Below are 23,244 nucleotides of genomic sequence, written 5' to 3'. Positions count from 1 at the left end.
CCTCCTGGATTATTTTTTTAAGGAGTTTTTGCTGCAATCTATGCTGAAATAAAAAGAACCCAGCCTTTAGGGAAGAAAAAAATAATTATGTTTTTTTTCTTCTTGAAATTGCTGTAAATATTCCATGGAAGGGAAAACATCTGGTTGTTGTTGTTGTTTTTTAAAAAAATCATGAGCAACAACTATAGGGCAAGAACATTTCTATCTATCTCCTTTACCTCCCCTTAGTTAAGGAAGCCACAGCCCTGAGCTTGTAAGAACTGAACTAGACAGTTGATGACCAGGGCTCTTGGAGGTTTTCCATTCATAAGTTGACTTGAGAAAGAATAACAACAACAAATGTAAGGGTTCAGAGCAAATCTTCCTGCTCTTTATCTAGTGTGCCATTTCCTATAGGATGGACATTGTTACCTTCTTTAATTACTTCCAGAACTTTCATGAAGTAGTTGTCATAACCATTTTCCTCTTCACTTCGAACCAGCTTGGCTTTGTACACTTAAAAACAGAAAATTTAAGATGTTTATATGTTTTTCTTCACAAAAGCTGTAATTAATTTAGCTGTCCATGAGCCATAATCCCTAATCATGATACGGTATTCCTGCAAAAAATGAACAAATCTCACTGCATTTTGGCACTGGTAAATCCAGACTCTGTTCCTCAATCAACACCTAAACCTCAGTTACATGAATTGTTCTGTTTCTCATCACAGAAGGCCCAAAATACATCAACAAACTGCTGTGCCCATCACCATAAGAAATGTCCCTATGGATAAATTTTGGAGCAGCAGCTCATCATGCAGAGGCTGGAGAAAGGCAGCCAGTCTTACCATGAAAAACGCGTGAAGCAGCTGCCCCAGATGGTGAATTTTGGCTGGTGGGTGTTCATTATTAATATTCTAGCTGTGCCACTGCCTCAGTTACAGGGTTCAGCCATCTAAGGTGTACTCACCATAATCCACTCCTGGTTTGCAGGCCAATTCAACTCGTATCTGCAGGTCAACATTTTCTTCTACATTGTTGAGCAAGGAACAGCTTTCTTTGGGAGAAGAAAACATAGAAAGAAAGAAAACAGAAAGTAAAACACATGGATGAGTTACCCGGAAGCCCCTTCTTGTGTCTGAGGCTGGATCTGTTAGGTCTTGGCTTCAAAAATACAATTGGGGAAGGAATAGGCAGGACAGATACTGAGAATATCTGAAATGTGCCTTCTACCCATGTCATTCCTGGATGCTCCCAACTCCCACATTAGTCCTTTTTGGTTCCAAGTAGTATCCTTCTTTCTCTCCTCTTGACATATCCATCTCTCACATCCCCTCCTCCTAGCAATTTCCAGCCATTAGCCTAACTCCTTCACCACTCTTTATCTTCCCCATTGCTGTTCTTACACATAGGCACTTACATACTCAAAGTCCCTCCCCCATGCTGTTACTTTACAAAAAACACACATAGAGTATCCCCACCCTCTCTCCTTTCCCTTTATACTCCCCCCCTCCAGTTTATAAGAATAGTTCACCCATAGTAGACTCTATAGTATAGAAGGATGCTGTAATTTCCCTAACAGGCCTCATCTTCATTTAATTCTAGATGTGTCATTTTAAGAAGGATGTAGAGAAGATAGACCAGGTTCAGAGATAGGTAAGAAGAATGATACAAGGCATGCAGTACAAAACATATGAGAAGACACTGAAGAAGCTGGGAATGTTATGTTTGGTGAAGAAAAGACTGAGGGATGACATTATCATGCTCTTTAAAAACCTCAAACACTGTCAAAGAAATGAAGGGGAAGGCCTATTCTCTGCTGCCCCAGAGGGTAGGACCACATTTAATGATTTGAACATTAGAAGGAACGTCTTCATAGTAAGGGCAGTTTGGCAATGGAACCAATTGTCTAGAGAGGTGGTGGGTCACCTATGGATGTCTTCAAAAAGAGGCTGGACAGCTGCCTGTTAGGGATGCCTTAGCTGGAGACCCACGTTGCATAGGGGTTGGACTCAATCATGAGGCTCCTTCAAACTCTGTGGCCTGTCTACCTTCCTCCATCCGTTATGTTGCATTCATTAGATGAATTGGGCTACAGTCCACAGAAGCCTATGCCAAATAAAGTTTGCTAGTGTTTAAGGTGCCACAAGACAGTTTTATTAACAGAAGGATTTATTCAAATTACTGGAGTGCCAACAAAATCCTAATTCATATTAGTTGATTTTACTTAGTTTTTTCATTACCTACACACAGCTGAAAGAGTGACCTTCCTCAGCTATGATCCCTATAACAATTTTCAACTCAGCATAGTCAAAAGTGCAGGGCAATTGCAATGTAATTCAAAATACCTGGAGGAGTTCAGATTGGGGATGCAACAGGGCTACACTCTAGATTACAGTTTCTAAACCAGGAAACACAAATACTACAATAGTCCAATTTTGACACATTTATGCCCCCCCCCCCCCCATTAAAACCTTACTTTTGGATTAACAGAAGTAGCAGTTCCCACTCCATCTTACCTTCTGCACATCGGCAAACGTCTCCATGGCATATCTTACTGAGGAGGCCACTTCCTTTGGACAGATGATAAAACTTGGTGCACTGCTCATCTGAAATGGAGGAATGAAAAGAGGCGCCCTTTACTTCAACAAGGAGGAACCTGCACACTTGGGAAATTCCTCTAAAGGGAGACTTAGGGAACGGGACAACTCATTGCTCCCAATGGGAATATTGTAGCACATCACTATGACTTTGTGTAATAAAATAAAGGTAAAGGTTTCCCCTTGGACAAGGTTGTCAAATGTCTGACTGTAAGGGGGTGGTGCTCATCTCTGTTATTAAACTGAAGAGCCAGCATTGTCAGAGACAACTTGGAGATCATGGGGCCAGCATAACAGAACACTGTTACCTTCCCACTGGAGTGGTACCTATTTATCTATCTGTACTTTTTTATTGTATTTTGCCATTTTCAGGGGAATCACTTTTCATTTCTGCATACTTATACCAAAAGGACAGGGGGAAGTCTTCACAAATGTCTCAAGTAACTGTCTGCCAAGTCCTAACTGGACTCTGTGCCATTTGACCGATCTCCCTTGTGCTGAATTCACTGGAACAACTGTAGCAGCCATTACCTAGATTATAATAGCTGTAGACCTTCACTGAAGCTGGCTGAATGAGACCAACTTCAAAGAACTGATGAACTTTAAATTGCACACATTCGTCTTTCAAGTGAGAGACCTGAGATGAAGAGAGAAAAGAAAAAACAAGTCTTTAGGTGCCAGCCTGCCAAGGGAGGCAATTCTCCCCACTCCACACATAGATTTCCCAAACTGCCTTGAGGAAACTATTCTACAATTTTGTTCCTATTGGGGGTTCATGTTTTTCAGGAGAAAAACATGAGGATCCAATGTGTATGGGACTCAAGGACATAACAGGAATGGCCTATGTATAACAAAGACCAATGAACTGGAATGTCAATTCAGTCCTGCCAAAAGTAATCTGCCAACTCAAGGATGTGGAGCAGCACTGAGCCTGGCACTTCGGGCGTAAAGTGTGCCTCACCAAAAGTTTCTTGATAAATATCACAGTTTTACCAATCCCAAACAGGTCCCACCATGACAGTAAGAAGCAATGTGTGTAAACATGTGCTACCAAGTACCAGATGATGCACAACGTCTTGAGTGGCATTGCCAGACATTTTTTTTATTCCTGAACAGTGACCTCATCATGATGGGGCAGGTTCAAACATCATCTAGTTTTTAGAACCCCAGAATCCCAGAGCCAGAAAATATGTTGGCCTTACTGTTTGGGGGGACTCCAGGAGCTGCAGTCCAAAAAAGTCACTTTTCCTAGCTCTGACTCATCCCATCATCTTATTTCATAATCCTTGCTTTAACACACACCGGAGCCTGCCTAGCTGTGTTTCTAAACTACAGCTGTCCCAAAGATCTCCTCCATAAGCCTTTACCTTGTCCAAATAAATTATGAGGTTCCCCCTTTCAGAGTAGCCTTTGTCAATTTCGAACTTGGCAATGTATCTGTCGACTCCTTCAGAAAGCTAAACATTAAAAAAAGGACAAGAAACATTGTTGGTACATGGTATAATCCTCAAGAACAGAATTGGTTTTCATTTCAAATGTAGCATTTAGGAGCGGCATTTAGAATTCTCAGCCAGAGAGCTCTTAAGCCTTACTGAACTACAAATCTCAGATTGCAACAGGAACAGTAAAAGTGGAATAGTAGCATTATAAGAGTGTAGTGTGGTAATGTGGAAAGTCTCCTCTTTTTTCCCCTCCTGCTTCTCTCCCCTGGTTCATGATTAATTTTTGTACTGTAGGGACCTATAGTACTATAAAAAAAATAAAAAGGTAGACTATATAATAGAAGATAACTGTAAGAAATTGGCTGGGGGGGGAAATAACCAACTGGTGGCTATTACAATTAATCCTAAATCTGTCTCTCTGTACAGATTTAATTTCCATGGTGAAAAGCTTTTTATTGACTACAGGGAATTTTAAGCCCAACACATTCAAAGGATAAGTTAAGAAGCCATTTCCTGCATAAAGCAAGGCTCACATACCCTTTTAAGGTCATTGACGTCAGGTGCAAAACCAGTGAGCATGGAGACATCAATGATTGACATTGTGGCATCAACTTCACCAAGATACCTAGAACCAGGAGCAGAGAGAAATTAGCCCAGAAAAATTGCTTAGTAATAGATTTGTTCCAGTTCTGTAAGCTCAGTTCTTCATATTTTCAAAGTTCGAAAGGTGAAAAGTGAGATCTAGCACATGCTTACTGATTAGTGCCTACAGAATCACTAAGACTTCTGCCCTTTGTTACCAAAACAGTTCTGTAAAGACTTATAAAATGTCTAAATATGTGCATGTGTTTTCAAGGATCATTATTTTTATAAGTTAGACAACTTGCATAATGCACAAGCAGAAGAGCAGAAGCTGAGCCAATTGCAAATTGTAAATTGGTCATCATATCAAAGGAGAAAACCTGCAGCACTTAAAAACCTGTGTCCATTCCTCATTTTCTCCCTTCATAGTAGACTAGAATCTTCTAGCCTACAGTGAAGAACACATGCCCTTTCAGATGCAATGGACTGCAGCTTCCATCAGCCTTAAGCATAGCATCCTATGATAAGGGACGGTGAAGGCTTCAATTTATAAACACCTGGAGGTGTATATACACATCCCCATTTTAGGCAAAGTGGTATAGTCCTGTGCATAACACACATCCAAAGTAAAGGGGGTGGCTCATCATCTTCAGTGAAAAAAATGGAGCTCTTCATCTATTGCCCTTTGGTTTCTGGTGTGTTCCTTTCCAACCAGTGCAGGCTGGGAGGAGGATATATTCAACTGCTTTGCTGATCAGACTCAAAATATCTCTAACTTGTGAAAATAGAAAGCATTTGGGGAAATATTCAATCAGCTATTTCCTTTTAAAGCAATAATGTCTTCTCCTCCTAATTATTTACCTGAACCTCCAGTTATGACCCAGCAGAACATTCATACCTTATGCAGATTCTGATGTTGACAGCTTGCAGGGATCCCTTTAGCTCCTTCTGACCTAGAAATTGTTAAGACAAAAAGGGAAAGAATCAGTATTCACACAAAACCCATGCTGCACAGATTGTTTAATGTGTTCTGATGAATAGCCTTGATTGTCCAATGACTGATGGTCAAAGCCTGTGTTAGATAGGGTTACATTCCCCCTGAAAGCTCAGGCTTGCAGTTCGGAGGTACCTGGACTCAGCTCTGAACCTGGAGGCCCAGGTCTCTGCGGTAACCAGGAGTGCTTTTGCACATTTAAAACATGTGTGCCAACTGCCCCTGTTCCTTGAAATGCCAAATCTGGCCTCAGTAGTACATGCCTTGATTACATCTCATTTGGACTACAGTAACACCCTCTACTTGGGGCTCTCTTTGAAGAGTGTTCAGAAACTTCAGCAGATCCAAAGAGTTGCAGCCAGATTGTTAACATGGGCAGTTTACAGAGACCAGACAACACTCCTGTTGAAACAGCTCCCCTGACTGCTAGTTTGTTTCCGGGCACAATTCAAAGTGCTGATTTTAACATATATGGCCCTATATGGCTCAGGTCTAGGCCATTTGGCAGACTATATCTCCCTGTATGAACCAGCCTGGGCAATAAGATCCTCGGAAGAGGCCCTTCTCTCCGTCCCACAACCATCACAAACACAGTTGGTGGGGACATGAGAGAGGGCCTTTTCTGTGGCTGCCCCTAGACTGGAATTCCCTGCCCAGGGAGGCCAGGATGGCCCCTTCCTTATTGGCCTTCCACCAGCAGGATAGGACCTTCTTATACAGTCAGGCTTTTAAAAATAGAATATCCTTAAAGGATGGGCTTAGGGTGTTGTATCATTTTATGTGTTTTAAAATTTTATCTTTTTAATTGTATTATTAATCTTTTAATATGTAATCTATTTTAATATCGTAACAATTTAATTGTGTTTTAATGTATCACTTTTCTATGTTTTTAAGTGTATTGTTTTTTTTAAATGTTGTGAGTCACTCTGGATCCCACTTCTGGGGAAAGATCAGAATAATAATAATAATAGTCTACATGAAAAAAAAATATTCATCAGTCACCCTCTCTCTCCATTTCTGGCCACCCAGTAATAGGCCCCTTCTGGCAGATTTTCACATAGTACTCCAAGATCTGTTTCAGTCTAGATTCTAATTTGTGTTCTAATTCATGAAAAAGAGTTACATGCATGTACAAGATTGATCTGGAATAAAACTTTGCATTGTCATTTGTGACCACTGTGCCACTCCTTTATTTTCTGAACACTTTTGTCTTGCCTTTCCCCTTTCCTCTCTCTCTTATGCCTCTCCTTTGCCCTCTCTCTGCCCCTGCTGAGTTTATAAATGGTGAGTTGCTATCCATTTATGTAAGTTCCTATATTGTTTTTAGAGAATAAACAAGGTCACTTCATTATGAGGCCTCAAGATGTCCTCTTTCATTAGTAATCTGGATTTTTTAAACCTAGCCTGTAAGGTAAGGTAAAGGTTTCCCCTTGACATGAATGTCTAGTCATAACCAACTGTAGGGAGGGGTGTGCATCTCTGTCACTAAGCCAAAGAGCCAGCATTGTCCGAAGATGACTCTGTGGTCAAGTGGCCAGTATGACTGCACAGAACACTGTTACCTTCCCATCAAAGTGGTACCTATTTATCTACTTGCATTTGCATGCTTTTGAACTGCTAGGTTGGTAGAAACTGGGACTAGTGACAGGAGCTCATCCCATCATGCAGCACTCAGGCCTTTGGCCTTTGGACAATTTGTTCAGCCTGTAAGAATGAACATAAATACTGGAAACACAACCCCTGAAGATCAAATCAAAAATTGAAAAAAATTCAGGAATACAGGCAAGTGGAGCATCTTGTTCAGCACATGTATACATCATCCAGCTCAACACTATAAAAACACTGTTGCTAATCCTTACAAATTTGAGTTAAACTGGGGGGAGGGGAGGTCTAGTCTTCATTAGAACCTGGAATGTCTATCAGAACTGAGTTACCATTGAGACTTACTCAGCTGGAGTTGTTCAACACTAACATCAAGGTTGAATTTCTTGCACTCAGCAGCATCTTCTTTCATCTGTGCATTATACACTGTCATAACACTCATAGTTGCTTTTCCTTTGCCTGAGGCTTGTACAGTGAAATCTTCATTGAGCTTGGTCTGAAAAAACAGAGTCAACATGTCCTTGTAATGGATTTCCTTGATTTTTCTGATTTTATACAATACAGTTATTGTTATTGAGATACAGTCGGCCCTTCTTATACACAGATTTTTAATACACAGATTCAAGCATACATGGTTTGACAATGTTCAAAAAAAGTATACATTTCAAATATTAAACCTTGATTTTCCATTTTTTATAAGGGAAACCATTTTGCTATGTCATTATATTTAATGGGACTTGAGCATAAACGGATTTTGTTATACACGGGAGATCTTGGAACCAAACCCCAGCGTATAATAAGGGTCCACTGTAATATTATTGTAGTAACCTGTCTTGAAAGGTAGGCTTTAGGTCTATAATATAAATAATGGGGAGGGGGGACATTTTAGCATATGTATGGTCAAATAGCAATAGAATCATAGAATCGTAGAGTTGGAAGAAACCGCAAGGGCCATCCAGTCCAACCCCATTCTGCCATGCAGGAACTCTCAATCAAAGCATCCCTGACAGATGGCCATCCAGCCTCTGTTTAAAGACTTCTAAGGAAGGAGACTCCACTACGCTCTGAGGAAGAAGTTTATTCCACTGTCAAACAGCCCTTACTGTCAGAAAGTTCCTCCTGATGTTGAGGTGGAATCTCTTTCCCTGGAGCTTACATCCATTGTTCCAGGTCCTGTTCTCTGGAATAGCAGAAAACAAGCTTGTTCCTTCCTCAATGTGACACCCCTTCAAATACTTAAACAGGGCTGTCATATCACCTCTTAACCTTCTTTTCTCCAGGCTAAACATCCCTAGCTCCCTAAGTCGTTCCTCATAGGGCATGGTTTCCAGACCCTTCACCATTTTAGTCGCCCTCCTTTGGACACACTCCAGTTTCTCAATGTCCTTTTTGAATTGTGGTGCCCAGAACTGGACACAGTATTCCAGGTGGGGCCTGACCAGAGCAGAATACAGTGGCATTATTACTTCTCTTGATCTAGACACTATACTTTTATTGATGCAGCCTAAAATTGCATTGGCCTTTTTAGCTGCCACATCGTACTGTTGACTCATGTTCAATTTATGGTCTACTTGGACTCCAAGATCCCTTTCACATGATGTTTCATTCAGCCAGGTGTCTCCCATCCTATATCTGTGCATTTCATTTTTCTGCCCTAAGTGCAGTACTTTACATTTCTCCGTGCTGAGTTTCATTTTGTTAGCTTCGGTCCAGCTTTCTAGTCTATTCAGATAATTTTGAATGTTGATCTTGTCCTCTGGAGTATTATCTATTTCTCCTAATTTGGTGTCATCTGCAAATTTGATAAGTATGCTCCCAATTCTGTTATCCAGGTCATTGATAAAGATGTTGAATAGCACTGGGCCCAGGACAGAGCCCTGTGGGACCCCACTGGTCACTTCTCTCCAGGATGAAAAGGTGCCATTGTTGAGCACTCTTTGGGTTCGGCCGGTCAACCTGTTACAAATCCATGTAACAGTTACGTTGTCTAGCCTACCTTTTACAAGCTTGTTTGCAAGAATATCATTGGAAACTTTGTCAAAGGCCTTACTGAAATCAAGATATACTATATCGACAGCATTCCCTTCATCTACCAAGCTGGTAATTTTATCAAAGAAAGAGATCAGATTAGTCTGGCATGATTTTTTTCTCTGAAACCCATGTTGACTTTTTGTGATTATGGCATTGCCTTCTAGATGTTCACAGACTCTCTGTTTAATGATCTGCTCCAAAATCTTTCCTGGGATTGATGTCAGACTAACTGGACGATAATTGTTGGGATCCTCTTTTTCCCCCTTTTTGAAGATGGGGACAACGTTTGCCCTCCTCCAGTTTGCTGGAACTTCTCCTGTTCTCCGGGAGTTCTCAAAGATTATTACCAATGTCTCCGATATTACATTTGCCAGTTCTTTTAATACCCTTGGATGGAGTTCATCTGGTCCTGGAGACTTATATTCATTTAGGTTAAACAGGTATTCCTGTACTATCTTTTTACTTATTCTGTGCTGAAATTCCCCTATTCTGTCCTCTGCTCCATTATCCTCAGGTTGCGTTCCCTTTGCCTTTTCTGAGAACACTGAGGCAAAGAAGGTGTTGAGTAATTCTGCCTTTTCTCTGTCCCCTGCTAGCTTTTTGCCATCTTCTCCATGCAGTGGCCCTACCGTTTCCTTCTTCTTCCTCTTGCTGCAGACATATCCAAAAAAGCCCTTTTTATTGTTCTTAACCTCTCTAGCAAGCCTGAGTCCATTCTGCGCTTTAGCTTTTCTGACTTTACCCCTACACATGCTTGCTATTTCTTTGAATTCCTTTTTCGTGATTTCCCCCCTTTTCCATTTTTTTATACATGTTCCATTTCAAACTTAGCTTCCAATATATTGGAAGAGGATCCATAAGATAATATAGGGGGGGAGGGAGAAAAATCCTCCCCCCCCCCTACTTTCTGAGGATGTACCAATCAAATTCTTCTCTATGTAAACTTTATTAAAATAAATAAACTCTGGATTACTTGGCGGTGCCAAAAACATTCTGGCATCAAGGAGAAAGTTGGTTACATTATTCATTTTCTCTGACAGGACAAATAATTTAAATAAGCACATCAAGATACTCTTTTTTAAAATGAAGTTTTTAAAAAGAGTCACTTTTTAAAATAAAGACTGAGAAAATTTGTGAGTAATCTTTACATCCCTACTCCTCTCTTTGAGAGACTACATCTCTTTGTTTGTCGAACACAAACATGGCTTTCTTTCTACACAAATGTAGCAGAATCATTTTTAAATATATGGCTCTACCATTGTGCCATATTGTTGGTCCTGACTCCAAGCAATATTTCGCAAACAGAAACAAGATTACCTTCTTGAATCTGATCTGAAAACAGATGGAACTTTGTCCCTCGCTATTGTGGATTACATTGTTGTTGTTGTTGTTGTTGTTGTGTGCCTTCAACTTGTTTCTGACATATGATGACCCCAAGGCAGTTCTAACATGGGACTTCCTTGGCAAGATTTGTTCAGAGAAGGTTTGCCATTGCCTTCCCCTCAGGCACAGAGCACAGGACTTGGTCTATGGGTTTTCATGGTCGAGTGGGGAATCGAACCCTGTTCTCCAGAGTTGTAATGCAATACTCAGACTATTACACTATGTTGGCTGTATGTGGGCTATTTACAGCAAAATTATAAATGTTCTTGGGATATTTCACCAAAAGCAGAACATTTTCTGGAAATGCAAGAACTGCATTTTTTTTCTCCCATTTATTCCTTAACAGTGGGATTAAACCAGCTACAGGTTTTTGGTGCCCTAGATATTGACAATCCATTTCCAAATGAAACTGTAGAAAACAGTTTAGGGTTTCACTGGTATTTTAGATTCCGGGTTTCACTGAGCCTTATGTATAGTTAGCCATTGCCAGCCCTTTCAATAAGTGGGTTACAAATCCAAACAAAAAACAAACAACCATTTGCAGAACAGAAGTAATGTGTAAAACTTGTTGAGATAAGCAATAGGGAAATAATAAATAAAACTTGCTCAAAGGAAGGCTATACCTCTGCTGTCCTGGCCAGAAGGGCACCCTGGTAGTCAATTCTGAAACGAATTGGATCTTGACGTTCTGGCAATTTGATAGCAACGTCCATGTTCAGGTCCTTATGAGTAGGTACCTTGATTTCATACTCAGCAAGAGCTTGGAACACCATGATGGTTGCCTGAAATGGCAGAAGGAAAGTGAAGCTAGTTTACCTTGAAGTGGATAGGAAGCCAAACTCTGGTAACAACGGTTACCAGAGAACTGGAGAATACTGAATGCAGTTCCATAGTTTTAGGCATACTTTTTAAAACATTCATGGATTTACGGCTGAGGGACCAGATATAGAATCACAGATGGGCCACTGATTCAAGCCCCAAGCTCGGTGCAGGATCTCCAGCTAAAACAACCCCAACAAGTAGCTGTCCAGCCTCTTTCTGAAGACATTCAGGCCTCACTCCCACTTACAAATAAATCAGCTTGTGATCCGAATAGATGGATCAGTTCGACAGCGGAGCATGGTTCACACTACATTTTCCCCGAACACATTTTCTTGTTGTAAAATAACCCACTTGTCATTCACACTGACTAATGAATCGATTCAAAATGGACTTTCTTCAATGGATTGCTGATCGCTGATCACATCATAGGAAATCAATTCCAATCTGCATCTTGTTCACACTTGCACTGAATTGATTTATTGCAAAAGATGCAGAAAGAACAAGCGCCAAAAAGATGTGTGTTTAATGGGTCTAGTGCTGGGCTCCTCTTGCCAAACTGCTCCAGCAATTTGGTGCAAGTGCAAACAAGGGCCATTTAAACCACTTCAAACCGATTAGCAAACTGGTTTATAACATAGTGGGAATGAGGCCTCAAGAGAAGGAGATCTTTTCTAGCAATTAGCAAAATGCTCTTACTGTCAAGAAGTTTCTTCTAATGCTCAGTCAAAATCTGTCCTCCTTTTAACTTCAAACCATTAGAATTAGTAATATCTTCTGGGGCAGCAGAAAACAGGCCTTCCCCCTCCTCTCTGTGTCAGCCATTGAGGTATTTTAAGAGGGTACTCATGCCACCCCTCAGTCTTCTACAAAAATGTTCTACTGAACATTTATTTGTTGTTACTACTATTGCTGCTGCTGCTATCATTATTAATTAAATATTTATATCCTTCCCTATATTGAGATACCTAATAGCATCAAGATGGTTAAGAAGGTTAAAACAACTAAGATAATTTATATACGCTAAAATATATATATATTAAACAATATAAAACAGATTTTTAAAAACTGAAAGTTTTTTTTAAATTTCCCACTCCTTCATGACCAGCTCCTTCAATTCTTCTTATATGTGAAGTCAAATAACTGGCATCCATAGTTTTTTGTGGGGTTTTTTGGGTTATGTGGCCATGCTCTAAAAGAGTTTATTCCTAACGTTTCCCTAGCATCTGTGGCTGGCATCTTCAGGAGAAACTCTCCTAGAACATGGCCATATAGCCCAAAAACCCCACAAAAAACTACATATGCCGGCCATGAAAGCCTGCGACTTCACACTAAAAAACAAACAGCTTCATTTATATACCGCTTCATACTGAACTAACAGTGTCTAAGCAGTTTACAAATGTAAGATAAACGGTAAGCAACAGTGCAGGCGGACAGGTTTCATGTGATTATAAATGCACCTCCATATGAAAAATTCCCCCATATAAGGGAATCAATCCTATCTCCATGACATACTAGTTCTATATATGTAAGGAATTGTTCCATATGAAAACTGTGCCTTCAGATTGAAGTAGAAGAGCAAGTTCATTTTCCTACAGCCTGAAATGAAAGACAGATTTTGAAAAGACAATGCCATTCCCAGAATAACAGAAGTATAATGCTTACCTGGGTTTGTCCATATGTTCCACCATAATACTTCTGCTCCGTCAACCACTTGACTATGATGCCAGTGCCATCATACTTCTCCATTTTCAGCAAGGCCAGCAAGGCATAGGAAGTGCCTTCAATGTTGTACGTGCGAGCATTATATTCTTCCCAACGGTTCCCAGCTAAATATGGAGAAAGAGATCTTGGCTGAATAGCTCTTGAAGGCATGTGAGATCATTATTCTAACTTCTGAATTCTCTTGAGTTTCTCTTAAAATACCATCAGTCTCTTGCCTACCTATCTCACTCTGCACCTCCTACCCACTCACTAGAAAAGTTGATAGAATGCCAATGCAGTCAGATAATAACATTAAAAAGATATACAAACACACCCCAGAGAGAACTGACAATGTCTGGAAAGCCCCAAACTTATTTCATGATAACTAAGGTGGGGGGGGGGGGAACCTCTTCAGTTAACTCTGATTCCCAAACTCTGGCCTTCCATGTGCTTTGGATTTCATCTCTCATAATCCCAGATGTTTGGCCAAGATGACTGAGGCTTCTGGAAGCTGAAGACCAAAATACCTGGAGGACCAACATTTGGGAATCACTGAATTGTTTCCTTTATTTTCAGCTAATGTTAACTTGACAACTGTCTAAGAAATCCATGTATTAGTTGGACCTAAGTAAATAGTTCACATAATTTTGAGTTGCTCTAACCAGCATTTTGGCAAGAGGCTAATTTGAATTAAAATTCAAGACAGAACGATCAACTGAGTGCACCTTTGAACAAGCCTCCAGAGCAGAATGAAAACAAGGGGGGGGGGAGTGCTCTTCTTTCATCCTATCTGCCGGTCAGCAGGAATAGGAATGTGTCCTAGATCAATTTCCACACATTAGCTCAGAGACTTCTGCAGTGCAAATTTCTCACTTCACATGGGGCAGCCTGTATGTAGGTTTTGCCTCAGCTGCTGTTGCTGCTAACAGGAACTGCCTATTATTTTGCTCCTGTCCAGTGCACTGCTGCAAAGGTACCTGTTGATGCGGCCATGAGTACCCTGTCGTCTTTCAACCGTCCTGCTAGAGCCAAAGCGTAGGCTGTGAGCGCTGTGGTGTAAGGTCTTTCCAATGTGTCATATTTCTTCATTAAATAGTCAGCTGCTTTGTTGATGCTGCCTTCTAGAGCCTGCATTGCAAAGTTGTTTGGGATGGGGGGGGGGGAGGGAGAAGCAAAGCATCCACATATTAGGAGCATTTGGGAAGCAGTTTTCAAACATTTGATGTAAACCAATTGGCCTGCATTATATTGGGGCTAAACTCTCACAATGAACCATTCTGGACCTACCTACACAAAATGTTCCCCATTGTTTGGGAAATGCCAGAGAGGGCAGATGATGTGCTGGCTGCACACTCCTCAGATGTGCGAGCAGCTCTCTCTCTCTCTCTCTCTCTCTCTCTCTCTCTCACACACACACACACACACATATATATCATTACCTGTTACCAACAGTACTTGCTATACTGCCCAGATTCTATTTCCTTCCTTCTCTGAGCAATTCTACACAACTACATTGGTGGGACTTAATGCCTGGCCAGTTTGTTGTTAACTGTAGGATTTTAATTATTGCTAGGCCTTCACTTCTGAGTGATGACAAGTTTTGGGGCAGCTCTACTGGGCTCACTTGGATGTGAAAGTCAGATATAAACAACATGGAGATTGAGAGTGTAATTACATTAAGATTCATTTGAATCCCAGCAGTGGTAATTTGGCCAGAGGGACCAGAGAAATTCTCTAGCTGAGCATTCTCAGTGTCCCTCCCTAAACTGCAAACTCCAGGATTCTATAGGAAGGAACCATGGCAGCCAAAGTGGAATCATAATGCTATGACTGTATAATGTGAAAAGGCCCTACATGTCTGCAGCAGATGGAGAAATGTATAGCTGTGGCTGGGGGTAGCTGGCTCTAAGAGATGTCAGTCAAAAATATGCTTCTCTGTTTAACACTTTTCATTTGTGAAAAATGAAATAGGAGAAGGGCATTTTGGCTATTTTGAGTGGGTGAGTGTGGCCTAGTGAGAGCCAGCATGGTGCACTGGTTTCAACATCAGACTTTGTCTCTGGAGACCAGCGTTCAACCCCAATCAGCCACAGAAACCTACTGGGTGACCTTCAGCAAGTCACATTCTCTTAGGACCTTATCACATGGGAGGGAAGCACCAAATCCCGTGGATAAATAGGATTTAAATCTGGGAATATCCCACAAAAGCCGGATTGTTTTCAGACAACAGCGGGCTAATTGAACATTAATCTAACACTAACCCATGCAGAAAGTAGGCAAAATCGGTCACTTTTTACTTTGCGGATTTTACTGAAAGGAAAAAGCGGTTGATTTTGCCCATTTTCTGCATGGGTTGATATTGGGTTAATGTTGGGTTAATGCTCAATTAGCCCGATGTGTCTGAAAACAATCCTCCTTTTGCAGGATATTCTCAGGATCTAAATCCCACTTATCCATGGGATTTGGGCACTTTGCCTCCCATGTGATAAGATCTTAAGCTTCAGAGGAAGGCAAAGGCAAACCCCCTCTAAACAAATCTGGCAAAGAAAACCCCATGATAGGTTCAATCTAGGATTGCCATGCGTCTGAAACGACTTGAAGATACATAGCAACAACAGAGGGTGAACTTACATATTGTATTTCTCCCCATGAGTGTCAGTTGGTGGCTTTTAATTTCCACCAACTAAATGCCCCAAACAAGACTAGAGACAGGAGATTCGTGGGGAGGGGAAGGAATAAACCATAATGAAAGCAAGCAAGCAAGCAAGCAAGCAAAAAGACCTCTCCAATACTTTTTGCCAGAACTCCCACCACAACCCCCTGGCAATGCACCTGTCTTTTACCCCTCCTTTTCTTTTGACCCACCCCAAATCATGGTCTAATAATTCTTGGAGAATAAGAGTGTTTGAGTATCACATTAAAAGCAACATAAACACTTTACAACAGGAGTGGGAGCCATGTGATCTTCCAGATGTGGTTGGACGGCAAGTCCCAACAGCATAGTCAGGAATGCTCTGCATTATAACCCAACAACATCTGGAAGGCTATATGAGGGCTGCATGAGTTCCTCACTTTGAATAGAGGGTGCAATTGATTGGGTTGCTCTTGGGTCCTGAGAAGTTACAATACTGAAGGTGATAGATTAATAAGGAACAAAAAAATGACAATGTGGAAAAGAATGAAGAATCTAATCATATTATAAGAAACAGCCACCTCTCTTAATCGTTCTCACTACAGATGTACTTACATTGACATGATCCTTACAGAGGCTTTTGGATTCCAGCAATGCAACCAGGACGAAAGCTGTTAATGACACCTCTGGTTCAGCACCTTTATAGCCTCCCTAAAAAGAAGTAGAGAAGGGAAGAAAGCAGAAACTGAATGCAATTAAATCTTATCCTCTGAACAGATCAGCCTCTGAGAGTTTCTTTAGAATTCAGACTAAGAACATTTCACTGACACAGAAGCCACCACCAGCTACTGTATGCAGTGGATGGCATTTGAAACAAGAAAGCCTGGGCATATCAGACAACCAAAAATCTTTTACAAACTAAGAGCACAAGATACAAAGCCTTAAAGAACTAAACAGTGGCTTTGGAGAGAGAAAAAATTATTTGAGATTATTGCAATTCCTCCTGTGGTCCCATATACCAGTGACAATTGAGTTCCATCAGCACCATAAAATAGTGGTGGTTCCAGCAGGATGGCTCCGAAAACTATCATTCAAAAGACATTGTGCAGCTATTTTACCACCTCTTTTTAAATAAATTTCCCATGATAAGAACAATTCAGAAGAAACATTTTTAAAAAACCACAGTAAGATTACAAACGGAAGACTATTTTGTTTGTATCACCTGAAAATCCCTTGAAAGAAGCCATGTGATTGCACCCGGTTAGATTAACTTCCCTCTTGCTAAAGTTCCCCATTGCTCTACAACTGGCTATATCCTCTGTCTCATCTTTTCCTACATTCTTTCCATAGATCCTCCTCAGTATTACATTTTGGAGAGTTATCATACTTATTAAAAACCTGACTGCTCCCCAATGGGATACAATCGTGTTTTGGGTTACTGGTGGGTTCTATCTGACTTAATTCTCTGCTGATTCCACCAGGCAATTGCAACCCAGCTGCAACTCAAATCCAAGGCATGCTTCAGAGGCCACTTTTCCAAAACAGGAGCTTGCCGTCTTGGAAAAATGGCCTCTGAAACATGCCTGGGACCCAGGATGCAGCCAGGTTGAAATCGCCTGATGGAACTGGCAGTGAATTAAGTCTAACAATACTCAGCAGTAATCCGCAACCCGACTGTATCCCATTAGGGAGCAATCGGGTTTTTCATAAGTGTGATAATCTCCTTTAATTCTTCTCTTCTTCCCCTCTGTTATGAGTTTACCTACACCTGAAGCAGCCTCTTGCTTTCTGGTGATTGGATCTACTTTTTCAAATCCTTTGAAACCTGTTTGTTGAAACCCGCCTCGATCCATTGGGAGAGGCAGGAAATATAAAATAAAATTTATTATTATTATTATTATTACTTAATTTTTACCTTCCTTGAACCTCTTTAGTTTTGCCTTCTCTTTGCCATTATACTCTGCTACTACTGCTATTACACTTCCTTGCCTTTTGTTCACACACTGTATCTCTCTGGTACAATAAAATCAGTTACTTAACCAGCTTCAAAACAGAGTTGAAGACCATCCTGTTCAGAGAAGCGTTCCCAGGCATTGCATAATTGTTGCTTGCTATTTGATGTTCTTTTGATGCCTGTTTTATCGAACCATTTCCTGTATTGCTATGTACAGTGCTACCTCGGGTTACGAAATTAATTCGTTCCGCCGTTCCGTTCGTAACCCGATACATTTCGCAACCCGAAAAGGCTTTCCGTTAGCGCTGGAAAGCCTATAGCCGCGCTTCGCATTTGAATTTCGTGCCGAAACGCGCCGAAATGAATTTCGTAACCCGAAAAATCTTTCATTACCCGGAACAGTTTTTTCCAATCTAACTTTTTCGTACCCCGGAAATTTCGTAACGCGGTCATTTCGTATCCCGGGGTACCACTGTACTTTATATGTATTAGCCTACTAGCCCCACCACCTTTCTCTTCTCCTTTTATGTCATGTCTTTTTAGATTGTAAGCCTGAGGGCAGGGAATCGTCTAATTAAAAAGATTGTATGTACAGCGCTGTGTAAATTTACAGCGCTTTATAAATAAAGGTTAATAATTAAAAAAAAATATGTTCTTCTGCATATAAAAACCTCTGGATATGTATGTATGTATAACTGCAGAACTAGCAGAAAGAAAGCATACCACCATCTCTCCATGAATCACATAGGCATCTTCAGTGAAAATCCCATCTGGCTTTTGCTTCTCTAGAATCAGCCACTTCACACCTCCACAGACAATGTCTACACTAATAGTAGATACAATCTTGGAAGCCATGGCAAAGACCTTCACTACATACGCTGTTAGCCTGCAAGAAAAAAACAGAAGGCATCAGCTGAAGTATATCAAAAAGGCCAGCCCTGTTCAGGGTTTACTGGGGGTTTTGCTGTTGACTGGAAATTACACCTTCAATGGAATTGGTTGAAATGTTCACAAGTTCCCTTAGAAATAGGATCCAAAGGGGAAACAAGCCCCTTGGATCCATCTTTTACTGAAAAGATGAAAGCAAGCAAGAGCTTGCCTCTGGGACTTTATTAGGCTACACAGCAAAAAGAAATGGCCCTTCAAAAATGAAAAAGCAATGACCAAAGAAAACCAGAGGTAGCCAAGCACATTTCCATACTGCTCATATAGAGTGCTATTATCCCACTTGAATTGCCATGGATGTTTCCAGAGGCACTAGAGGAACACCCAGCCTGAGAATTCTAAATATGCCTCCCTAAACCACAAATCCCAGGATTCCATAGGATTTATTTTTATTTTCTTTCTTTTATATGCCGCCCTTCTGCCAGAGTGGAACTCAATGGGACTCGTAGAAGGAAACCAACCAAAATCCACCTATGCAATTTCAAAAACACTCAAAATTGTCACAGTTAAAACTATATATATATTATATGCAAAAGTTTAAAAATAAATAATACACATAACCCAATAACAAAGGCTCCCTGGTGCAGTTACATATTAAAAGTTGCTTAAACAAAAAGATTTTTGCCTGAAAGCAAAAGGAGAACAGGGAAGGGTCCAGTGTAGCCTCCCATGGGAAGCAGTTCTGAAGGGTGGGAGCAGCCACAGAGATGCCCTCTCTTGTATCCTCACCGAATGAGCCTGTGATGGTGGTGAGATCAAGAGAAAGCCTTTAACTGAATATCTTAAGAGTTCTTGCAGGTTCATAACGAGAGACGTGGTCTTTCAAATAGTCTGGGCCTAAGCTGTATAGGGCTTTATAGGTCAAGACTAACATTTTGAATCGTGCCCTGAAACAAATCAGTCGCCAGTGACATTGTTTCAACAAGGGACTTATCTGCTCCCTATAACTGGCCCCATCCAGTATTCTGGCCACCACATTTTGCACTTGCTGAAGTTTCCAAACAATTTCCAAAGGCATTCCCACATGGAGTGTGTTACAGTAGTCCAAATGGGATGTAATCAAGTCACTGTAGACAGATCTGACATCTCAAGGAATAGGTGCATCTGGTGCATTAATTTTAGCTGTGCCCATCATAGATTTAAATGTAGTTTTGCAGTGGTATTGTTCGTACCAAGTGCTAGATGGACGGTCTATCCATGCAGCATAGGAATGATCTGGTTTTTTGTATGCCATCTGCTGGGCATAACCTGAAAATACAAGAGGAAGAGGAGTAAGAAAAGCCTATGGAGTACTAGTCCAGCATCTGCATTCAGACAGACAGAGCCATCAATAACACAAGTCCACCCCCCACCCACAACAAAAAAAACCCTGTGCTTTCACTCTTTCTTTTGCTACACTTCCACATTTGTGCTGCTTTTCTTTTGTGTATTCACTTAACTTCTGCTTCTCCTTTCTCTCAGGCATGCAACGCCTTATTTAGAAAAAGGAGTGATATAATGCTTTGTTAATTTCATTCTCATAGAATGCAGCATGTATTATTTTTGTCTTGCTGTGAGAAAGTCTTCACAAGCTGAGCAGTTTTCAAAGATTATTTGCAGTCCGGGACATATTCTGTACAAAATTCACATGTGGGTTTTGTGTCTGTTTCTTTGTTTGTTTGTTACATAGATCACAACTTTTCTGCACAGAAAACAACATTCCTATGAAGATATTTTTTCTGTGCAGGTAATACTCTTTCCTGTGCTGAAAATGCTGTCGTTGGGCGCTTACTCTGAAAAAAATCACATTTTTTAAAACACAAATCAACATTTTCTTCTGTTCTCCTGTATTAAAACCCCACATTCAGATTCATCTTATCAGAGTTTTCTAACATTGAGAAGCCCATTTATGACAAGTTTTTGAATATTTTCAAAAAAAATTTCCATCTTAATATGACAACTGCATTTAATCAAATAGGCAGCACTTAATTTAGTGAATGAAGTGTGGCCTGTAGACCAAAAGGGACCCCAAACAGGTTTTTGTAGTCAGCTGCCCTTTGAATCCATTAATTCCCCCCAAATTTCCTTCTCTTGGAAACCTGCAAGAGCTGTAGATTATAAATGGTGTACAGAGCCCTCCAAATCACTGAAATCAACTCAGAATTTAAAAAATAAAATAAAATAAGCAAACAAATAGAAGTAGCTTTCCAGGTTTTGTTTTTATAAAGCTGCATTTCCAGGCTCAGTGTGGCCTATGGGTGGTCTTAGGAGAGAGAATTGGCACCTGAAGTTGTTTACACACACACACACACACACACACACACACCACAGCAAGAGAATCAGTCCTCTTATCTAGGTACAGACACAAGGACACACAAATCCAAAACTTGAGATTGTCCAAAATTCAGCTAAACTCTGGATGAATCAATCTACAAACTACTTGAACAGAGCATTGCATTAGCTGGTGGAAGGACAAGTCCAGAGATGCTTGCTTGCTTTACCTTGCTCAATCTGTTTGATTGCCTCACTCCTGCGACCCACACCGACCTTCTCCCATTGTTCGGTGGTGTCAAGATAGAGGGTAGCGATAACTGAAGGTGTCATAGTGATCATGTTCTGCTCCCCACAGCCAGAAGGGGTTATGATGAGATGTTTCAGATTGCTTCCATCAATGGACTCTTCAACAATCTGAGCCACAGGGTCTCCTAACCACATGCACGCAAAAAAGAAAACCTCATGTTAGTTAGTTTTAAGATTAATTGTATTATTGTTATTGATGTATTTTATATGTACTTTATTATTGAGGGTATGGGTTTTAACGGACTGTAATCCCACCTCGATCTACCTGGGAGAGGCGGGGAAATATAAATAAAATTATTAGTAGTATTATTATGTTAAACCCTGAGTGCAGAAAAATTGATGGGAACTGTAAGGGTAGTGCTCTTAAAGGATGCTGAGTATATACAGTGCCTTGCAGGACTATTTCTCCTCCCCTCTCCTAGAACAAAATAATTCAGAGGACACCAAAAGCTGGTATAGTTAGCTTTAAGGCCTAATATAAGAGCAACTTCCTTTGTTAGTCTTATGCAAGATCGGGCCACTGTGCCTATGGAAATCAGTAGCGGTTTGGGACTTCTGCATCATCAGGATGGAGAATCTGCTCTGGGCTTCAGCTGAGATTTAGCACCTTGGATCACTCCTTTAAAGTTCAGAATTTTTTTTTTAATCTCAGAACCGAATCATCACTCACTGCCACAGAAGCCACCAGATGCTACTGGTCGGAATAGTTTTGCTGAACCTTATGTTCATTGAGACCATCAGAGTAAGCCCTGCTATATGGAGGGAAGTGCACTGGGTGGATCCTGGGAGTGCCTGGGTTGCAGCAGTGGGTGTTTACTGGAAGCAGTTTGGACCTCGTTCACTTCTACAGTCCTAGAGTTCTGTATTTTAAAATCAAGCTCTTGCCTTGGATGCTAATTTTGGTCTCGGTTTCCGTCCCAGGAACAATATCCACTAAAGGATTAGCTTTCACCAACTCTTCCTGGACTCCATCTGGAAGAGGGGAAAAAAAGTTAAGTAAAAGAGGAACGACAAAGAAATATAAGTTACTTCCACATTCAACCCTCTTAGTGCTACAACAGCATATGGAAAGGCACAGAGAAAGCTACTGCTCTCCCACTCTGTTTCCGTTTTCTTTCCTCATACAATAAGGCTTGGAGAGGATTTACTGTCTCATTTTATTGTAACCACCAGCTACCACCTTGTAGAAGTAGTCCAATAATTTATTTTATTTGGTCATAAGATTTTTTTTAAAGATGAATGAGAAGGATTTATTGAACAATCCAGGGGAAAGAGGAGAGAAAGCAAGAGAAAGCAAGCTACCAAACCCAAAGGACTCATACAGTTCAGTGCTTGCTATTCATAACATTCCACACACACCTTCCTCACTAGTTGGGATGGGAGCACAGTTCATGAAAGTACAGTAATTTCTTTTGGTCTACAGATCTTATAACACTGGTCTACAGTGTTATAAGATCTGTATGAAGATTGGACAATTGCCAGCCCCACCAACGCCATCTCTTCTGCTTTTTACAGATTGCATGTGAATGCTCAGGCATCACTAAGAGGCACCAACCATCAATATTTACTGTGAGAACTCTTGCTTCTTTGCAAGCCTCAGTGCTGCCTATTTTTCTTTCCACTGTGGTGAAATGAAAAACCATGCTGAGTAGAACAGCCATAAAACGGACAAAGTAAAAACCCAAACCCTACACAACAGGGCTCCTGAGTTTTAAAGTTTGGCTTTAATTGATGTATAGTTCAGTAGCCTTAGAAAACACTGGAAACCAGATCACACTCTTTGTCTGTCAGATCCAGTATTCTACCTGCCAGCAATTCTCCAGATTGCCAGGCAAAGGTCTTTTCTCATTATTTGCTACCCAGTCATTTTAACTGGAGCAACTAGGCTCTCAACCCACAATCTTCCTCCTATAGTTACATGCCTTTGAGGAATTGTCCATATGTTTTGTTTCACAATGCGACTATGCAAATAATCTCAATCACGCATTCCTGATTTGTTGTTCACACAATCTTTTTAAT

General features: G+C 40.7%; 1 protein-coding gene across 1 annotated transcript in view; it reads right to left on the bottom strand.

The window, feature by feature from the left end:
* The window catches only part of LOC149323036 (A.superbus venom factor 1-like), a 61,652-nt gene that overhangs the window by 3,092 nt on the left and 35,316 nt on the right, over nt 1-23,244 (bottom strand). The window contains exons 23-38 of the mRNA XM_089486403.1: nt 22,111-22,197; nt 21,147-21,350; nt 19,839-19,914; nt 18,445-18,607; nt 16,383-16,478; nt 14,113-14,263; nt 13,097-13,260; nt 11,236-11,394; nt 7,544-7,694; nt 5,501-5,555; nt 4,558-4,645; nt 3,946-4,035; nt 3,110-3,215; nt 2,498-2,587; nt 949-1,035; nt 412-495 (exon numbers count right to left, since the gene is read on the bottom strand). Coding sequence (XP_089342529.1) covers nt 412-495; nt 949-1,035; nt 2,498-2,587; nt 3,110-3,215; nt 3,946-4,035; nt 4,558-4,645; nt 5,501-5,555; nt 7,544-7,694; nt 11,236-11,394; nt 13,097-13,260; nt 14,113-14,263; nt 16,383-16,478; nt 18,445-18,607; nt 19,839-19,914; nt 21,147-21,350; nt 22,111-22,197 — 1,851 coding nt within the window. The remainder of the gene's footprint in view (nt 1-411; nt 496-948; nt 1,036-2,497; nt 2,588-3,109; nt 3,216-3,945; nt 4,036-4,557; nt 4,646-5,500; nt 5,556-7,543; nt 7,695-11,235; nt 11,395-13,096; nt 13,261-14,112; nt 14,264-16,382; nt 16,479-18,444; nt 18,608-19,838; nt 19,915-21,146; nt 21,351-22,110; nt 22,198-23,244) is intronic.

Source organism: Sceloporus occidentalis, unplaced genomic scaffold (genome assembly GCF_023333645.1).
Source record: "Sceloporus occidentalis isolate IW3139 unplaced genomic scaffold, rSceOcc1.0.p SCAF_1, whole genome shotgun sequence".
NCBI lineage: Eukaryota > Metazoa > Chordata > Lepidosauria > Squamata > Phrynosomatidae > Sceloporus > Sceloporus occidentalis.
This window is presented reverse-complemented; position numbering and strand designations above follow the sequence as displayed.